Genomic DNA, 20,729 nt, shown 5'->3' on the forward strand with positions numbered 1-20,729 from the left:
TATAAAATTCACCCTGGACATATCAAGTTTCTAGTCATGTAATATGCTTATTAAAAAATAATAAAATTGATTTCAATTTTGAGGGTGTCTCATTTTATAAATTAAATCTAATAATTGAATGCTCCGCCACTGATACATTTGTTAAATAAGGCTTAATTTATTACGACGTGAATCTATATATATATATATATATATATATATATATATATATATATATATATATATATATATATATATATATATATATAAACATAAATATACATATATTACTACGTTTATGGATCTACCTTTAACAAAATTATTTTCATGTATTAGATTTAAAATTTCACCCTTGCAATATGCTTTCATTTGCATTATTTTTCTAGTATAATCAATCTATAATGTATAAACACTTATTATTAAAACCCTAGAAATAATATTTATTGTAATATATATATATATATATCAATGATAAATCTATCTGCTTTTACTAAGTTCAAATACAAATGTATACTTTTTTACATACGTATGGTATATACATAGTTTTTTAACATTTTTATTTGTGTAAATTTTATAATTTTGAATTTATAACTTCTTAAATAACGCAAAAATTCGTATTTGAATCGTTTTTTAGTTTTTTTTCGGGGTGTCAAAGTTAATATTAATAAAAATATTTTAAAAAATAAAACCCTTATCCGCACCCCAATGATGCATAGGGCACTCTGTCATATAAACGCAGTGTTATCTTGATCGTTTACACATGAAGGAAAGGTGATCAGGCCTCCGCGTCAGGTACCAGTCCATGGCAGTATTGAATAAATATTACAGTGAATAAATCACTAATATTTATTTTACCCCCCTTGGGAATCGAACCCGGGACCTCCAGAACGGTAGCCGAGCGTGCTGACCATTACACTACGGAGGCGGAATATTAAACTAATCTAAAACTCAATAACGCGTTATCTTCAATCGAAGTCAAAACTTATTAAATCTGTGAAATGTGTTTTTAAATATAATCAAGATTTGTGATATTCCATTTTCTAACAAAATAACCTCGTTGAAAAAGCGATTTATATCTTATTTTTACTTAATTATAATCTTGGTCGGATTCGAAGCAAATAGCTTGATTTTCAAATATAAAAGTTAAGAAATACATAAAAATAAAGTTTGCGACAATTTTACGCCTTTTTATGGCATTTTCAAACGACATTCGTTTCAAAATGCCATAACTAGGCGCAACAATTGTATCAAAATGTATTTTCATGTTTTTTTAACAATAAAATACAATTTAGTAAAACTTAAAAATCTGTGTTTGATTTTAACATTTTATTAGCATATAAATTAAAATAGAGTTTCTCAAATTAAACGCCAAATCTGTAAATAAAAGTTAAGTTAAATAATTTGTTTTGCCTCGAAACCGGTCCATATTATAAATATGTAAGTTATATTAAGATATTCATATAATGATTTTTTAACAATGTCATTTTATAAGTTTCATATTTTTAAGCAATAAATTTGTGCTATCTATAAGATAATTAAATATGCTCAGTTTAAATTACATACATATACTTTTATATTGAAAATCAACTGTTATCAATTTTAAAAAGAAAATAAAACAAACAAAAAAATCACAGCTTCCATATGATGTAATTTTAGCTAAACGAAACCGTGAACGATTTTTAACGAATAAATAAGCAAATTATTGCTTAATAATAAGTTTATAAAAAAGTTTGAATTTTTTTATTGTTTGTTTGTATACTGCAGCTGTCTAGTTTACAATAATCAAATATGATTAACGTACGAGGCTATTTGCTAAAATTATAGCATCTTTCAATAGGGTGATCAATTTTGCGCCACCCTTTAAAATATTTTTTTCTTCTGAAAAGTACCAATGTAAAAAATCCTTTGAGTGACGAACTTGTTTGGCACCTTGTAATATTATATTTTCATCATATCTTATATTAAATTATAATATGCAATATTTTCTCACATATTAAAAAGCTAAACTTCATTTTTTAATGGTAAGATAAATTATTAAATAAAAACAATGGATTAGTGAGAAGATCGGAGAATTGGACCAAGAAGTAACTTAATTTTGTGATAATAATAAATAAATCTTTTGATATTTAAGCTTGCACGCTTTATACAATAATTTATTTTTTAAATCAATCCAGCGAAGTTTTATAAAATTGATATTCATTTATCCAAAACACCCATACAACTCTTATCTTTTATCCATATAAATGTTATTTTTAACATTTGATTTTTTAACATATTTTCCATGCTATTATCTGAATAAACTTCTATAAAAACGTTTATTTATTAAAAAATTATAATATGTATTTACATAAATCGTTCATTTTTTTATTATAAAATAATGTAACTCAACGGGGGGTCATGTCTTCCCCATGTCAGAAAGTCACGCCCAAAAATGTTTGAGAACCATTGATATACGTACAATGTCAAAAATGCACACAGGGCGCTTGTGCACTACAGGAATTTTACAATCCGGCAGTCCGCTTAGCATGATAAAACGGACGATTGACTTGGATTGGCTTGTGATTTTGGCCGTCTTTCTTCGGATCGGTGTGTTTGATCGGTGCGTGATCAAGGTGCGCGTAAATTCGATCACGATTAACTGTCATAGTTGCTTTTATTTTAAAAAAAACCGGACTGCCAGACGGTAAAATTCCGTGAAGTGCACAAACGCTCTTAGAATATATAATTTTGAATTATAATGTAATTTTTTCATACTATTTGTATGTTGTGACCTCAAAACAATTATTTCCATAACATTGAGTACTCAAAATTATTTTCTTTTATACTACCCCTACGCAAGATTTTTATTAATATCTTAACGGAGACGAAGAAGATATGGGAAGTCTGGAAAATATAGCTTTTAATTCAAATTACTTTTTGTAATACATTTTTCCATATTTATTTTATTTGACCAGTGACCGGTTTTCGTCAATACCGACATCATCAGACTGGTGTTGTCGATAACGAAGCAACCCGGTCACTGGCCAAATGAAATAAATGTGAAAAAACTATATAGCGGTTGTTATATAAAATGCCGTTCCATCAAGAAGAGAAATGTAAAATGAACATTGATCTGTATTTTAATTTTTAGCATTTTGTGACATTCGTTTGGATGTACAAATTAAACTCAAATTATCACTTGCGAGACATTTTTAAAATTGCTTAAAAATTACTGCAAAGTGACACTCGACCATAAAAACGTAGACATTTTGGTTTTAGGGTTTTTATAATTTTTTTTATAATAAAGAAGAATAATTTTAATATACATATATGAATACATCGCTTGGCTTGAAATTAATTCATTTTGGAGTACCAATAAATCACATAACTTGAGGAAGAACCACGTCGAAATGTGACTGGTTACATGAATTGAACTTTGGGACCGGTGATAATTATTTTTAAAGTATTAATATGTTTTTAATATATTTTTATTTTTAAAGTATTAATATGTAATTTCACTAATAAATATCACATTTTATTTTAGAGTTTTCTTGTAAACTTGCTCGAGATTACTTTTTGTTTTTTTTTTACAAAAATGTTAGTAATGTTAGTATCCGTCTCTTCGTCAGGACAATGACTATACTAGCATGCAAACAAAACTGCCATAGCACTATTCACACACGTTCACTAAATATTAACCACATGCGTTTTTAGTAGACCTTGGGTCGACCACAACGCATTTGATTTATATTTTGTGTAGTTGTGAGTGTGTGAATGCACTATTCACATTGCTCTTTTCTATGGCAGTGACGTGTAGCGTCGGTTTCACGCAGGCGTAGTGATTGTCCTGACGAAGAGACGGGTACGTCTCATACCTCGGTGAGTGGTTATATATTAACATTATTAACATTTTTATTCATAAAAAAATATTAATGACTAATCACAAAGTAAATACTATAAATGTTTAACATATTAAGGGTGTACTCTCAAATATACAATTCAGTTCGCGAGAACCCATAAGTGTTGTCCGCACACAATGTTTTTTAGAATATAACTTCTTCTTCTTCTGGGTTCATTCCTCATTATTGAGGGTTGTGACCCTTGTCGAAGCATATTTATTTAAAATAACTAATACATATTAAAAAATATATATATGTACATTTAATGTTTTTAACTCCTTACCTTTCAATGACTCTTTTCTTGTCAAAACCGTAATATTATTTCGAAGAAAAACTATTTTTTTCAAACAAAAACGGTGTTTTAAGCAAAAAATTAAGTTGCGGGTTATCGAGTGACCCGCCTTAATACGAGTAATAATATAGCGTGTGATTATTTTGCTGAATCAATTTATTTATTGGTCTAGTTTTGTAAATACTTACATTAGGTGCATGTTATTCTATAAGCGAATAAGCAAGGGTATTTATTTTTATAATTTAATTATAAATTAATATTAATTAGAGTCACGTGATCAGCACTAGAACAGTATTTTGCCTGTAACTTGTATTATAGCAAAGCGATAAAAAGCGATATATATATATATATATATATATATATATATATATATATATATATATATATATATATATATATATACATATATATATGTGTATATATATATATATATATATATATATATATATATATATATATATATATATATATATATATATATATATATATATATATACAATATATGTATTTATATATTAAAATTCAAATACTTAAAATAACCTTGAGAACGATTCGTTTACATAAATATAGACGAAATATCGACATCGGATGATTGTAAAATGTTTGTAATGTGTATACTTTTCCAAATTTGTCTATCCAATTGATTTTATTTAATTGTTCAAAACATATCACAAGTATTAAAAATAAAACCAGCATTGTTACATTTTTGTATTAAAAATGCCTTTTGTTTGATTTTTGTGTAAAAGCCACCATTCGTTTGTAAAATAAATCCATATATAAATTTCCAATTTCTCTTCTTTCGTGATTAGGTTTGTATGGTCGAATCCAAAAACCGAATCAAGTAACATGATCTTTAAAAAAACACGTTATTTGATTCGGTTCTTTTAATTCGATCACATCTCTTCTCTGTATTGATATTTCGTCTTTATTAACTCAGCACAAACGAATCGTTCTCCAATTTTAAAAATCTAATGCTGCACAGCAAAATTATGATCTGCTTCTCGGAAGTTTATCGCTGTTTGTAAATTTATAATCGTTTACAAATATCTGTAACGCATAAAATGCTTTATCATTCTTGAAATATATTATATAATATTCAAGTTACGAACAGTGTTATATTGATATCAATGATTATAATATAATACGAGTTGAAATAAATTGATTTAAAAAAATTAACATGTTTTTTATTGTAAAACTACACCTGAAATCGCTCACTCCTTTCAACAACGTCATATTTAAAAAAAAATTGAATTTTCAGGAGATCGTTTTAAAGTTTTAGAATATAATAAAATGTATTAAAAATAAATATCAAGCCACTTATTGAACTTTTACTGTGCAACAGATCTTTTTAAGTAAAACCTGAAGGTTTTTTCTACATTTAAAAAATATTTGGGATATTTAAAAAAAATAATAAAACAAAACCTTCTCTTCAAAATGCAACAACAACACTTTCTGCACTGTAGCGGGTAAATATTAAGTTTAAAATATGCCACTTTTGCTGGGATACATTTTCTGGGCATTTCGAAAACATGCACATCTGAAAATTTACGATTTTTGATATATGACGTTGTTGAAAAGAGTGAGCGAAATGAGAAACCTTTATTTGTGTTTTAAATGTTTTAAATATTAAATGAATTGAATGAACGAGCGTAAATATTTTTGACATTTCAACATAGATGAAGTAGAATAAGAAAGTCTGGGCATTTACAGGGCTTGCGACCTTTCAAAGGTTGGTAAAGTGATCACATTTCATACGTGTAACCTTCACCATTCTATCCATGATTAACAACCACACTACTAATTTTTTTGGAAAACACACATACATATTTGATCCATCTCATGACAAGAGCCATCTTTGATTGGATTTAGAAAGCTTTTATTTTGCAGAGACCATTTTATTTATCAAAACAACTCCTATGTGAAGTAACCCAGATTTGTAAATAAGTATTTGGACACACTCAAAATGTTGCGAGTTTGTGTTGAAAATAAAAGCACATCAGTGAAAGTCAAACTGGCAGTACACAACGGAGTCCTGGTACCAACTCATATTAAAACATTTAAATATTAATATGGAAGTGAAGCAAAAGAATGATGAAAGCAGACTTTTAAGTCTGCTTTGCATTAGCATTCGAAATACGATCTCTCAAACGAATGTATGACAAAACGATGTACCGTAGAACGAGGTTACTTGACTTTGATGTCTTACTTGAGCCTAGTAAAAAAAAGATATTAAAATCTGTATTTGGTCTACAATAATGAACGTATCGTGACAATAAGTGTCACCTGTCAGGGAAACAATGAGTCATGGCGATACGTTCATTATTGTAGACCAAATACAGATCAATTTTTTTTGTACTGGGCTTAAGTAACACATCAAAGTTCAAGTAGCCCCGTTCTACGGTATAATAAACGTTCTAAAAGAGATTTAAATCTGTATTTGCTCTACAATAATGAACATATCGTGACAATAAGTGTCACCTGTCAGGAAAACAATGAATCATGGCGATACGTTCATTATTGTAGACCAAATACAGATCTAAATATTTTTTTTGTACTGGGCTCAAGTAACACATCAAAGTTCTAGTAGCCCCGTTCTAAATAAAAATGCAAGACAGAGATTATCGACAAAAATTATAAGGATTCCAGATCAGCTCAGTTTGCGGGATTTCAGGGACAAGCGAACTGAATCAAAAGAAATTAATTCGTCCATTGAAAAGGTCTGAAATTGGCATTGCCTAGGTGACGTTGTCCATCATAAAAAGACCTACAACCTGAGGACGAAGAGAGCTGGCCCCAACAGTCTACAAAGACTATAAGTTGGGATGGAAGAAAGAAGATGGGGAGATGCATGTGGTGTTCTTTTCTCTCTGCCTACCCCTGAGGTAGATTTTTTTTTAAATCCCTTACCGCACCACAATGGTGCATAAGGCACTGCTTCATATAAACGCAGTATTATCTCGATCGATTACACATGAAGGAAAGGTGATCAGCCCTCCACTTCAGGTACCAGTCCAGTGTAATATTGAATAAATATTAGAGTGAAAAAATCACTTATATTTATTAAACCCCCCTGGGAATCGAACCCGGGACCTCCAGAACGGTAGGCGAGCATGCTAACCATTACACTACGGAGGCGGACATTCAGAGGTAGTTTAGAAGTCGAAATTAATAAAAAGTCTAAAATAAACTGGACGTAAGTTTCTCAACACTGACAAGCCCTTGTAACAAAGTTCTCCAAACGAAAACTTTTGAAGGAGCAAATAAAACACTATTTATCTTTAAGTTTTTTGTACATTAATCATTATGTAAGTAAAGCGTTTTGGAAACCGCAAATAATTGTTTATTAAGTTAGTTAACGCAGTTTGTTTTACAACTCAAATTTATTTGTCTAAAATTTACACAGCCCTAAGTAATTTCATTTAAATACAACATTTTGAGTATATACAAATACTTGTTCAATAAATTGACTGGTCAAATTATAAGTTAAAAATAAAAATAAAATAAAAGGATATTTTCTAGCGTTTCTCGAGTATGTGAATATAATCCAGAATTCGGATCTCACATACAAATTAAAGGGTTTCCGCTTAATAAAAAACTTCTCTCATCTCACCGTAGATGTCTCTAGTGAAATTCTAGTGAAATCAAACACTTTGTTGCGATATTATTTTTAGACATCTTATCAAAGATGAAGAAGAATATGGAAGTCTGGGGATTTACGGGGCTGACGACCGTCATAGGCTGGTTTAAGTGATCACTTTAGACACGTGTAACATTCACCAATTTTACCCATTATTGACAACCATACTACTCAAATTTTTGGATGTTCTATATATATGAACCAATTTCGAAACGTTGTTCTTGAATCACTAGAACTTCACTAGTGACATCTATTGTGGTGCGATGAAAATAAGCTTTTTATTAAGCAGAAACTCTTTTATTAGTATGTGAGGTCCAATGTCAAAAAATAATATGAAAAACAACTCCTATAATTATCTCTAATAATCCAGATTTGTGAACATGTATTTGAACACACTCAAAATGTTTGAATACAATATATTAAATAAAAAATTATCTTCAGTTTCTCAAACGTTATCTGAATAGAAATAAATCCTAAGTGAAGCAAAACGAGAATTTGTGAACAAAAGTTTGGACACACTCGAAAATTTGGATAACTCATCTAAATCGTTATCAGCGAGCACCATGAACAATAAGTCATTATGGTAAAGAAAAGATAACTTTACATTGTTTTTGTAATATCTTGATGGAAAAACTTTTGAGTGGACCAACGGTAGTAAGAAGTTGGCAAAATAAAGATATATAAGAATAAAAAAAATATGTGCTGTCACAACCTTTTTCGTTATAAGTTCAACAAAGAGGTTTGACCCAATCTTGTTTGTCCGACTATAAAGAAACCAAAACATTAAATCACAGTGGAACCTCTCATAACGAGCATAATTCGTTAAGCGAAACTTTTTTTTGTTTTGACTGGCGCGGAAGTCCTGGCTCGCGAATTTATGTCGTGAAAAAAGGGACTACACCTTCTGTAACTAGTTATGCGATATCGCTCACTCCTTTCAAGAACGTCATAAATCAAAAAACTTGATTTTTCAGGAGAATGTTTTTAAAGTTTAACAGTATAATACAATGTATTAAAAATAAATATCAAGACGCGTATTGAACTTTTTACTATGCCAAAGATCTTTTAAGGTAAAACGTGAAGGTTTTTTCTCCTTTTGAAAAATATTTAGTACATTTAAAAAAATAATTAAACGATACCTTTTCTTCAAAATGAAAAAACAACACTTTCTGCCCTGCAGCGGGTAAATATTAAGTAAAAAATATGCTGCTTTTGCTGGGATGTAGTACATTTTATGGGCATTCCGAAAACATGCACAACTGAAAATTGACGATATTTGATTTATGACGTTCTTGAAAGGAGTGAGCGACATGTCACTCGTTAAGGGAGCAATTTTTATGGTTTTGCTCGCTATGCGTTTTACTAGTTATGAGAGGTAGGTACTCGTTATGAGAGGTTCCACTGTATTCTTGATTTTAAAAATATTTTGTCTCTAAAGTAAACAGAATTGTTTTTGGCATAAAACCCAACTTTTGAAATTATATTCATTAATTTTTAAGGTAAATTCTTTCCGTCTGCCTGCGTAGTGATTAACCATTAGGTTAGCGTGTTAAGCTACCGTACTGGAGGTCCCGAGTTCGATTCGCAGGTGGGGGGTTAAAAATAAATATTTATGATTTTACACTGTTATATATATGTTTAATATTGTGAAGCGCAGGATCACCTTGCCATCGTGTAAGTAACGATCAAGATAACACTTTGTCAACACGATGCAGTGTCCTATGGACCATTAGGTGCGGATAAGAGTAAGAAGAAGAAGAAATATTTTACATTTTAACATCTCAAATGAATGTCTGGGTATTTACAGGGCTTACAAACTGTAATAGGCTGGTTTTAGTGATCACTTTATATACGAGTAACATTCATTATTCTACCCAAGATTGACAAGCAAACCACTCAAATTTTTAAAACACACATTTATTTATTTTTTAAATGTGTTTTTAGTTTTTTGACACATCGTTAAAATGGTGAGTGTTGCACAGTGTTTAAATTGTGCACGCAAACCAGCCAACGACAGATAAAGACACAGATTCCCATTTTAATAAAAAAAAAATTAAAAACATCCATATTTTTATATATTGATTTTTTTAAATACATATTTAAATATACAAAATAGTAGGTAAATATACAAAAGTTTAAAATATATCGTTTTTATCTATCTAATAAAGTATTGTTGATACTTGTATTTAGCGAGGAAGTTTGTTTTACAATTATTATTTTTTTCAACAAAGTAAATTAAAAAAAGGTAAATTAATAATGTTGAAATAACAATGTTGAAATTAATGTTGAAATTTCGTGTGGAGATTGTGATAAAAAATATATAGGCCAAACTGCGAGAAATTTAAAGATTAGAATTAAAGAACATCATAGCGGTCTTGTTAGTAATTATTTTTCGGAATTTGCAAATCACATAATAGATACTAATCACTCATTTCACTCTCATAAATTAAAATTATAACACCTTGTTCCATATAAAGGCCAAATTATGAATTATCTTGAAAATTTAGAAATCCAAAAAAACCTAAATTCTAATAATAATTTATTAAATAATATATTGTTTCAAAATTCTTCACCATTGCTTTCCATTTTTCCTTTGTTTTCAAATTCCACCCCTTGACTAACCCCCTCCCCCTAACTTTCCCCTCTCCTTATTTATAGAACAATTTTATATATTATATTTTAGTTATTATACAGACCTGAATGATGAAAGTTTAACTTCTGAAACATGTAGTCCATAATAAAACTCAAGTGGTAAAAAACAAGTGTTTTCTTTAATCATTGAAATAACAAAATGCAGCACCAAATAATTCAAACAGAACTTAAAAAATATTTGGGAATAAAAGAAATCAATAACTCCCCTACAAACATAAAAAATACAAGATTTTAAATTTATACAAACTAAATTAATTGCATTTTACAGACGTTAATTGAAAAAATAAACGAAAATATATTTTTTTTAAACTACCTAAAATATAATTCAGAATAATCAATAAACATTGAATGTAAATGCGTCTCTAAGCACAAGAGCTTAGTCTCTTTTTTGGAGAGGAACAGCATAATTTGTATGAGATATATTAGAAGAAGAAATAAATTTAATTGTAATATTTTTACAGTATATCAAATAAATAAAAATAAAATGCTGATGATGAAATACATTCATGAGATGAACAGCTACTATACGTAGATTTCACCATACTCTTTTGACGGTCACCAATTTCCAATTCAAGGTTAGTATCTGTTCAACCCTAAACACACATGTGACAAAGTTCAGAACACGTAATGAAACCCTACGGTAGTCCTATTTCATGTCGAGGGGCGGGAGCGAATACGCCTCACCTGTTCATATAGCCGTCACTCGAAGGGGAAGGCTACTAAGCAAGAATATAATATGTCTTAAATTAGAATCCTTTGTAGTGTGATTCAATAAAGGCAGGTTGCACAAATAACAACGATGATAATAATCATACTTAAAGTTCCGACTCTCACAGAGGAATTATTATTTTTTGACATCTCATCAAAGATGAAGAATATGGAAGTCTGGGCATTTACGGGGCTTACGACCGTCATAGGCTGGTTTAAGTGATCACTTTACACACGTGTAACATTCACCAATTCTACCCATTATTGACAACCACACTACTCAAATTCTTGGTAGTTCTATATATATGAACCAATTTAGAAACCTTGTTCATGAATCACTAGAACTTCACTAGAGACATCTATTGGTGAGATGTAAAGAAGCTTTTTATTAAGCAGAAACTCTTATATTAGTATGTGAGATCCGAATCCTGGATTATAATCACACACATGAGAAACGCCAGAAAATACCATTTTCATTTTTATTATTAAGCTTATAATTTGACCAGATAATTTATTTACAACATTTTGAGTGTGTCCAAATACTTGTTCACAAAATCTGGATTATCTCCAATTACAGGAGTTATTTTCATATTATTTTTTGACATCTCATCAAAGATGAAGAATATGGAAGTCTGGGCATTTAATGGGTAGAATTGGTGAATGTTACACGTGTGTAAAGTGATCACTTAAACCAGCCTATGACGGTCGTAAGCCCCGTAAATGCCCAGACTTCCATATTCTTCATCTTTGATGAGATTTCAAAAAATAATATGAAAATAACTCCTGTAATTGGAGATAATCCAGATTTTGTGAACAAGTATTTGGACACACTCAAAATGTTGTAGAGGAATTATTCATTAATTACAACTCATGACAGTCAAGCATCTGTGTAAATGGTAACAAAGCCTTACATGTTGTTTCTTCTAAATTAGTTTATTGAAAAGTTTATTTTATATTCCACTTAATTTCAATGTACTGATAACACAACATGGCCTAGGCAACGAATAGACATTAATAGATTTATATTATCCACTGACACTTCGTGATGGAATTGCATTTTTAATTTATTATTAGATTAAAACCAATATTTTTAGCTTTTCCACTTTTTTATTTGACCAGCGACCGGGTTTCGTCGTTACCGACATCATCCAGTCTGATGATGTCGGTAACGACGAAACCCGGTCGCTGGTCAAATAAAAATATTGAATAGACATTGTCTAATCTTTAAGGATATTGAAAACATTATGTATTTTTGCATGTGCCATAAAAATTTTCGCATTTTTGATGATATATTTTGACAATATAATATTCAAGTATAAAAATAAAGGCATAAATGTATTCTAGAAGAACAAACTTTTAAATGTTTACAATATTGTCCCCACCACATGCAACTCCTTTAAAATCGTATATAAGGGTGGGAGGACCAATATTGGTGTGCTCAGATAAGATTAAAATTCAAACGCGCTCGCTCTTTGTCTATTGGCGTCGCTTTGTTCTTCTCGCCCATATAACTTTTACAATTTTCGATAAATAAATAAATGTCTTCATTTGCGCGTTTCCGTCTTCCTCATCGTAAGTGTTCCAGTACCATTAGTCGATACACATGTGCATTTAAGAATTACTCTCATTTAACTCAAGAAAATAATACGTGAAGGTTTGAAACAGCCTCCCACAGAGGGAATATTTAACGAATTGCAACTAATGACAGTCAAACAACTATACTAAGACTATTCTAACATATCGCTCACTCTTTTCAACAACGTCATATGTCAAAAAACTTGATTTTTTAGGAGATCGTTTTTAAAGTTAAAAAATATAATAAAACGTATTTAAAAAAAATATCAAGCCACTTATTAAAATTTTTACAAAAAACAAAACCTGGATGTTTTTTCTCCATTTGAAAAATATTTAGCATATAAAAAAAATAATTAAACAATACCTTTTCTTCAAAATGCAAAAACAAATTTTCTGCCCTGTAGCGGGTAAATATTAAGTTGAAAATATGCAGATTTTGCTGGGATATAGTACATTTTCTAGGAATTCCAATATTAAGCACCATTGGGTACAAACAGGGGTCATAAGAGGGTATACATTGGGAATACTCTTTTAATAATTTTCAAGTAAAACACAAATTTTAATTAAATAAATATTATTAATTTGCTCGTAAGAACGCAACAATTCTCAAAATAATTCACCCTCAAGGTTTTTCAATTAAATAATGAAAAAAACATAAATCTTAAAAATATATATTTATATATATAATGATAAATCCATAATGAACAATACGATAATGACTAAAACCTCCCCCACATTGTCCATGTTCCCAATTTTTATTATTGTTTTATTAGTAGAAAATACAATAACCTCTCGACATTCTGTATTTGTATAAATTATTGTTCCCAAATCTGTGTTTCTCCACATTTTTATTCATATAGACATGTCAATAAAAATAAGGCTTAAGTGGAATATCCGAATACACTAAAATCCATGATTGACTTATTTCTTTTTATAACCGGAAATTTACAAAATATAATAAAATAGAAATCAAAAACTAATAAAATTGTAAATTAGAACACTTGTCTTTTACCACTTGAATTATATTTATTTTATTTCAACGACTAGTTTTGGAAGTTAAAAATGCTTCCATCCAAGGGTCAGAATAGTTTAATGGTAAAAAAAAAAAACAAGTGTTCTCATCTACAATTTCATCATGTCTTACCACAAAGTGAATGCCGAAACAATAAATAAAAACTAATTTTTAATATGAAAACGAGTATATACAAATGAAATAGTTTAATAAATAATTCTTAATATATACCGTATTTTACGGACTATATGAGATGCACTTTTTTCTTCAAAATAATGCCTCCTATATTCAGGTGCGTCTCATACTGGAAATTTACATAAAAATATCCAGTGTTTGATTTGAAATTCCCGCCAGTCTTAAAAATGGCCATATATTCAATGTGACGGGAAACCTTTCTCTGATAGAATGGCAACATTGTAGTGATGGGAATCGTATGATAAAAATGTAGTTCACTACACAATACCACGCGTGCTTTTGTAGTACACAAAAACACATCACAATTGACAAATATTCCACGAGAGACTGAAAATTTCGTGGTAAAAATATTTAGGTAAAAATGTTTTTTTTAATTGTTTCAAATTAAGGTACGTCTTATAATCAGTAGTGTCTTATAGTCCGTTAAATACAGTACAGTAAAACCTCGATACATCGGAATAATTGTAGGGATGAGCTATCCGTTAAGGCCGAAAGTCCGTTATACTATAAAAATAGGCTTAAAATATTTTTCTTTAAATACGAACACTGTATTTAGATATAAAAAAAACAATACAAACCAGAAGTCCGTTATATCGATGTTTTTACTGTATATGACAAATAAATTGACCCCTTTTACTCAAAACCTTTAAAAACTATAATATAATAATTAATAACTAAATAATACAATATTATAATATGTGCAATATTTAACGAGTGTAAAAATATAATTTTTTAATGGTTTACAATGTAGTCCAGTTGTAAGAGCGCTGTATTGGGCTACTCAAAGCCCCGTGTTCAATTTTCATAATAAGTAACTCGAGAGAGTACTTATTGCCTTATAACATATGTAATTTGCTGTCGCTATTGCCAGTGCCGGACTTACTCATGGCACTCGGAAACTCAGGGCCCGAAATGAAACGGGGCAAGAGGCAATAGGCAACAGGCAAGAAGCAAGAGATAATCAGGAGATTAATAACTGCTGTGATGTAGATAAACATATAAAAATCAACATACAACATGTTACAAATGTACATATGTACCTCACTCCTTTTAACAACGTCATATATCAAAAAACTTGATTTTTCAGGTCGTTTTTTAAGTTAAAAAGTATAATAAAATGTATTAAAAATGAATATCAAGCCACTTATTGAACTTTTTACCGTGCAACAAATCTTTTTAGGTAAAACCCGAATGTTTTTTCTCTATTTGAAAAATATTTAGTCTTTTGAAAAAAAATTAAACAATATCCACCTTTTCTTCCAAATGCAAAAACGACACTTTCTGCCACAGGGCAGATCCGCTGCAGAGCGGGTAAATATTAAGTTAAAAATATGCCGCTTTTGCTGGGATATAGTACGTTTTCTGGGCATTTCGAAAACACGAACAACTGAAAATTGACAATTTTTAATATATGACGTTGTTGAAAGGAGTGAGCGATATTTGACATAATCTCCAGGTCGACCTCTTTTAAAAATTTACTACTCCGATATTTTTTTTAATAAACCATCACTATTTATTAAATACATATATAAATTTAATCATCACGCCGCTTCTCCGAAGGGGTGGGCAGAGAGAATATTTTGACCGCCACACCACTCTGTCTTTGCAGACATTCGCCTCTAGCACATTCATGCATTCCCTCATACATACTAGGCGATTATTCTGCCTCCTGATCTGCATCAAATAACAATGCTCTCTCCTTATCATTCATCGTTTTCTTTGTATAATACGTGTGTTAACGATCAAGATAACACTATGTTCATATGATGTAGCCCTATGGACCATCGGGTACGGATGAGGGTTTGAAGAACAAATGTTCTCAACAATTAATTAATAAATGTTCTTAAACAGATTGAACGATGCAGGACATAACGAGTGTTATATTACCAAACCACAAAGTTAACGATTTTTTTATATTGAAACTAACTTTTATATAACCAACTAAGTAAATAAGTAACCTTCACGCTGCTTTCCCGCAGGAGTAGGCAAAGAGAATAGAACGCCACACCACTCTGTCTTTGCAAACATTCTTCGCATCTTCCACTTTCTTGCATCTTTTCATACATACCCGCCGATTATTCACTCACTTCGACTATTCGATCACTTTCAAATAAATAATTAAAATTAATTACTTAAAAATTCCAAGTTTTCCTTGGTCTTCCTCTGCTTCTTTTACCACACCACAAAGTTGATTATGCTTCTAAAATATAAAATATGATTTCCATCATCAGGTTAACTGTATAGTGGTCGTGTCAGGTCAACTGTAGATGACAGTTGACCTGATGGCGGAATGTTTTTTTGAGAACCGGCAGTCATGAAGTAGAGTTTTTAAGTGGTATTACACAAAGTGAACGACGAATGTTAAGGAGAGTGTTAAGTTGGGGATTGACCGGAGTCGTTTCGTCGTAACGTAACGCGTTACGATGCGAGCATTCGTATAGTCAGTACAGCGAGCCGAGTGCTCCATCCAAAGTCGGATGATCGCTGCGAATGCTACTTTACGACGAAATGTGGAAGTCAGTCCCCACCTTAATACCACAGCACAAAGTCAACAATACTTTTAATATACAAAATAACATTCGATCAAGCGCAAGGCACCTGCTCGAACTTGAGGCACATCCCTATGTTAGCCTCCGGGTTGGGTTTGGGCGCGGGGGGCCCGAAGCGCACGGCCAGGAAGAAGGGCGTGGCGGAGGTCTCCACGCGGCAGGGGGCCCGCGAGGCGCGCCGCCCCTGCGGCCGGCCCTGGCACAGGCTGGCGCCGCAGTGGTACGGGTCGCACGATCCGGGACTGTACGATGTGGTCTGGAAAAAATATAACTTATTGATAAGTAAGATAATTACGAAGTGGAAATTTATTCAAAAAAGATAACAATTTGTTGGAATATAAAATATCGTAGGCGTACAGGAGAAAGTGACCAACTAATAAAACGTAAAATGTTCAGGAGGGCCATTTAAGTCACTTTTGCTTGGCAAGAAAATAAACATCAATGCAGTTAGTCATTTTTAACAAGCCAATATATTATACGAGTACTTCCAAGTTTAAAATCCTTTGGGATTTTTTTCAGGGCAATATTAAGCTAGTAAGATATCAAACAGTCAATGATCACGTTTTTGTAAAAGAAAATGCACTTGGTCACATTCTTCTGTATGACTATGATATGCAGGTACACAGGTACAACATTTTGAGTGTGTCCAAATAGTTGTTCCCAAATCTAAAGATTTTATCTATTGAAATTCTACTGATTCAAGAATAATGTTTCGAAATTGGATCATATTTATAAAACTTCCAAGAATTTGGAATTCCTGCATATATCGTTAATCTCATGACAATGTACATATGAGTTCACTGGAGTCATCCGTGGTTGGATTTAGAAAGCTTGTATTAAGGAGAGACCTTTTTATTTGCATAACTCCCACACTGGTGAAAATATTTGTTTTTAATTTGGTAGTCTAAGTTGTACAAATTGTGTTGTCTCGTCCGCCTCCGTAGTGTAATGGTCAGCACGCTAGGCTACCGTTCTGAAGGTCCCGGGTTCGATTCCCAAGGGGGGTAAAAATAAATATATGTAATTTTTTCACTGTAATATTTATTCAATATTACCATGGACTGGTACCTGAAGCGGAGGGCTGATCACCTTTCCTTCATGTGTAAAGCGATCATGATAACACTGCGTTTATAAGACACAGTGCCCTATGCACCATTGGGGTGCGGATAAGGGTTTTAAAAAAAGTTGTACAACGTAGATTTTAAGCTAAATAAAAACAAATGTTACATGTGTATTAAGTGATCACTTTAACCAGTCAATCACTTGTCGTAAGCCCTGTAAAATACCAAGACTCTTATGTACGGCTTCATCTATGTTAAAATGTCAATACGTTTATCTTAAAATATTCGGAAAGTTGTTTCTGAATTCTATCACCATCTTCATTGATGACCTAGTTGTTCATAAATGTAACAAAAATTAACTCGTTAATCAAAACTACGGTAAAACGTACTCGAGTTCATTGAAAGTAGCTACCATTTTTAGAAAGTGGTTTATTTCGTTGTTAATTAATGATAATTGCAACGCATAACGAGTTATCAATGATTCATACACACATATACATATATATATATATATATATATATATATATATATATATATATATATATATATATATATATATATATATATATATATATATATATATATATATATATATATATATATATATATATATATATATATATATATATATATATATATATATATATATATATATATATATATATATATATATATATATATATATATATATATATATATATATATATATATATATATATATATATATATATATATATATATATATATATATATATATATATATATATATATGCAAAGTTCACCTCCGTAGCGCAGTGGTCAGTGCGTTTGGCTACCCTGCTGGAGGTCCCGGGTTCGATTCCCAGGGGGGTCAAAATAAATATGGCCGATTTTCAATATCATATTTATTTAATATCACCCTGGACTGGTACAAGAAGCGCAGGGCTGATCACCTTGCCTTCATGCAATTAACGATCAAGATAACACTGCGTCGCTACGATGCAGTGCCCTATGCACCATTGGGTGCGGATAAGAATATATTTATTCATATTAATAGATTTAAGCTCAAAGCATAAGCCAAGTAATCTTAAAAATTTAAGCACAAACCAATATTTCCAAAAATAAATATCACTTATTTTAAGTTTTTTTCATTAACTTGCTTGTGATTGCATTAAATGTATTCATATTATTGATATTTTTTACTATTTTTTAATTATTATGTACGAGAGGGTTAAATTAAATGGCGCTCAGAACTTCCCCCTCCCTTGCAGGTCTTCTCCCCTACAAGGTATTCAGGTGACAAGTTTGTAATTAAACGTGGAGAGTGTAATTAAAGTTTTCCGGACAACCCTGTGGCAGTGTGGAGACGGGAGTACGTAAATACACTTCGTTCACCCAAAATACACTTCCTAATAATATTTCCTAATTTTCATTGATATCTCAACATAACTAACTAACTAACCATCACGCCGCTTCCCTGCAGGGGTAGGCAGAGAGAATCGAACGCCACACCACTCTGTCTTTGCAAACATTTTTCGCCTCTTCCACGTTCATGCATCTCCTCATACATACCCGACGATTAATATGACTCCTGACCCGGCGGCTTTCAAGTATTTGGTATACTTGATTGTGCCAAGTTTTCCTCGGTCTTCCTCTGCTTTTTTCCAACTACATTCGCCTCATAAATTTGTTTAACCGTTCTTTCCTGACTCATACGTTCCACATGTCTAAACCATCTCAACACACTTTTCTTAATTTTATCGATAGTGCTTATTGCCTTCTTTCTTTATTTCATCATTCGAACATCTATCAAACATCGTTTAGCCACACATTCCTCTGAGAGATCGCATTCTCAACATAAGTACCAAAAATATAGAACTCTGGTCATAAACAGTAAATATTGAATATTAATAATATAATCCCAGACATCCATATTCTTCATTTATGTCTGATATGATACACAATTTACCCACAACGAAGGTTTGATAGTACTAAGAATTAACAATAAATATGGGAGTCGAAAACTTCAATGTATCATTGAAAATTTTTAATTTGTTGCTGACGAAGGTCCGTCGGCAACAAATAAACGTCTAACCTTAGAGGTCAAAATAAAAAATGGAACAGAGGTAAAATAAAGGAATGGGTAAATAATCAAGAGTTTATTTTATGAAAATTGTAAAATAGTTTATATTTTTAATCTTTTCTCTCTTTTTAGTGTGGTTAAAATAGGTAAAAAGAACTCCACCGACAAAACACACAAGATAGTGGGCGGTCTCTGCAAAAAAAATGTTTTTTATTGTTCTTTTGAATAAATGTGTACAATTTATGTAAAAAAATTAATAAAATAAATAAATAAATAAAATTTCAATTAAATATTGTAATATGATTAACTCCTAAGTAGTGACAAACCCAGAATCTATTATCAAAGATGTGGGTATATGTAAATTATTGAAAATATAATGATTTTAATTATGGACCTACTTATTAAGGATAATATTTATTATTTACATGATTATGGGTTTTTTAAGAATAAAATAAGTCGTTAGTGGAGACAGAGTCAGATTTTGTGAAGACAAATGTTACACGTATGCATTACTTATCACTTTATGGTCACTTAACCAGCCCATGACAGGTCGTAATACCCATACTTCCATATTCTTATTCATCTATGTTGAGATGTCAAAAATGTTTATGAAATATGCTACAAAGTATTATCAAAATATTTTTGTAAATTATTTTATGTGAACGAACTATACAATACTGATAAATACCCTGTGACGAGCATACATCGTGTTATCATAAAGTGGTAGGTTACATCATATCTGCAAACGTGTGGAAAGTTTATTTAAATTTAATTAAATTAAACACTCATATCAATGCGTTACAAAAATTGATAATATTTGTGTTTCGCTCGAAAAATTCCACCGTAACAATATCAGTTAATAGTTGGTTCAGTTCATGAAACAGGTTTTTTACCGCAATGGCAGCGCCTCCTATTGAACGTAACAACAGCACACGCAATACCACACATTGCCTATGATATTGCCTATGCATTCCATCGTCTCTGCCTACCCCTGCGGTTAAACGGCAAGATGATAGTAGCAGTAGTAGTAGTAGCCTATGACGAACAGCTCTAAATGATTGTAAAGCGTCCTTTAGGTGATTTCTCACGAAAACGGCGCTATATAAATTATTCAATAAATAAATAAAT

At 31.0% G+C, this 20,729-nt stretch overlaps 1 protein-coding gene across 1 annotated transcript in view; it reads right to left on the minus strand.

Annotated features, from left to right (window-relative positions):
- Positions 1-13,284: 13,284 nt before the first annotated feature.
- The window catches only part of LOC148309264 (uncharacterized), a 33,410-nt gene continuing 25,965 nt past the window's right edge, over positions 13,285-20,729 (minus strand). The window contains exon 11 of the mRNA XM_088260406.1: positions 13,285-16,733. Within this exon, the coding sequence (XP_088116532.1) occupies positions 16,512-16,733 (222 nt within the window). The 3' untranslated portion in view covers positions 13,285-16,511. The remainder of the gene's footprint in view (positions 16,734-20,729) is intronic.

Source organism: Brachycentrus maculatus, unplaced genomic scaffold (assembly GCF_059751285.1).
Source record: "Brachycentrus maculatus isolate JH-2025_06_01 unplaced genomic scaffold, ASM5975128v1 h1tg000134l, whole genome shotgun sequence".
NCBI classification, from domain to species: Eukaryota; Metazoa; Arthropoda; class Insecta; order Trichoptera; family Brachycentridae; genus Brachycentrus; species Brachycentrus maculatus.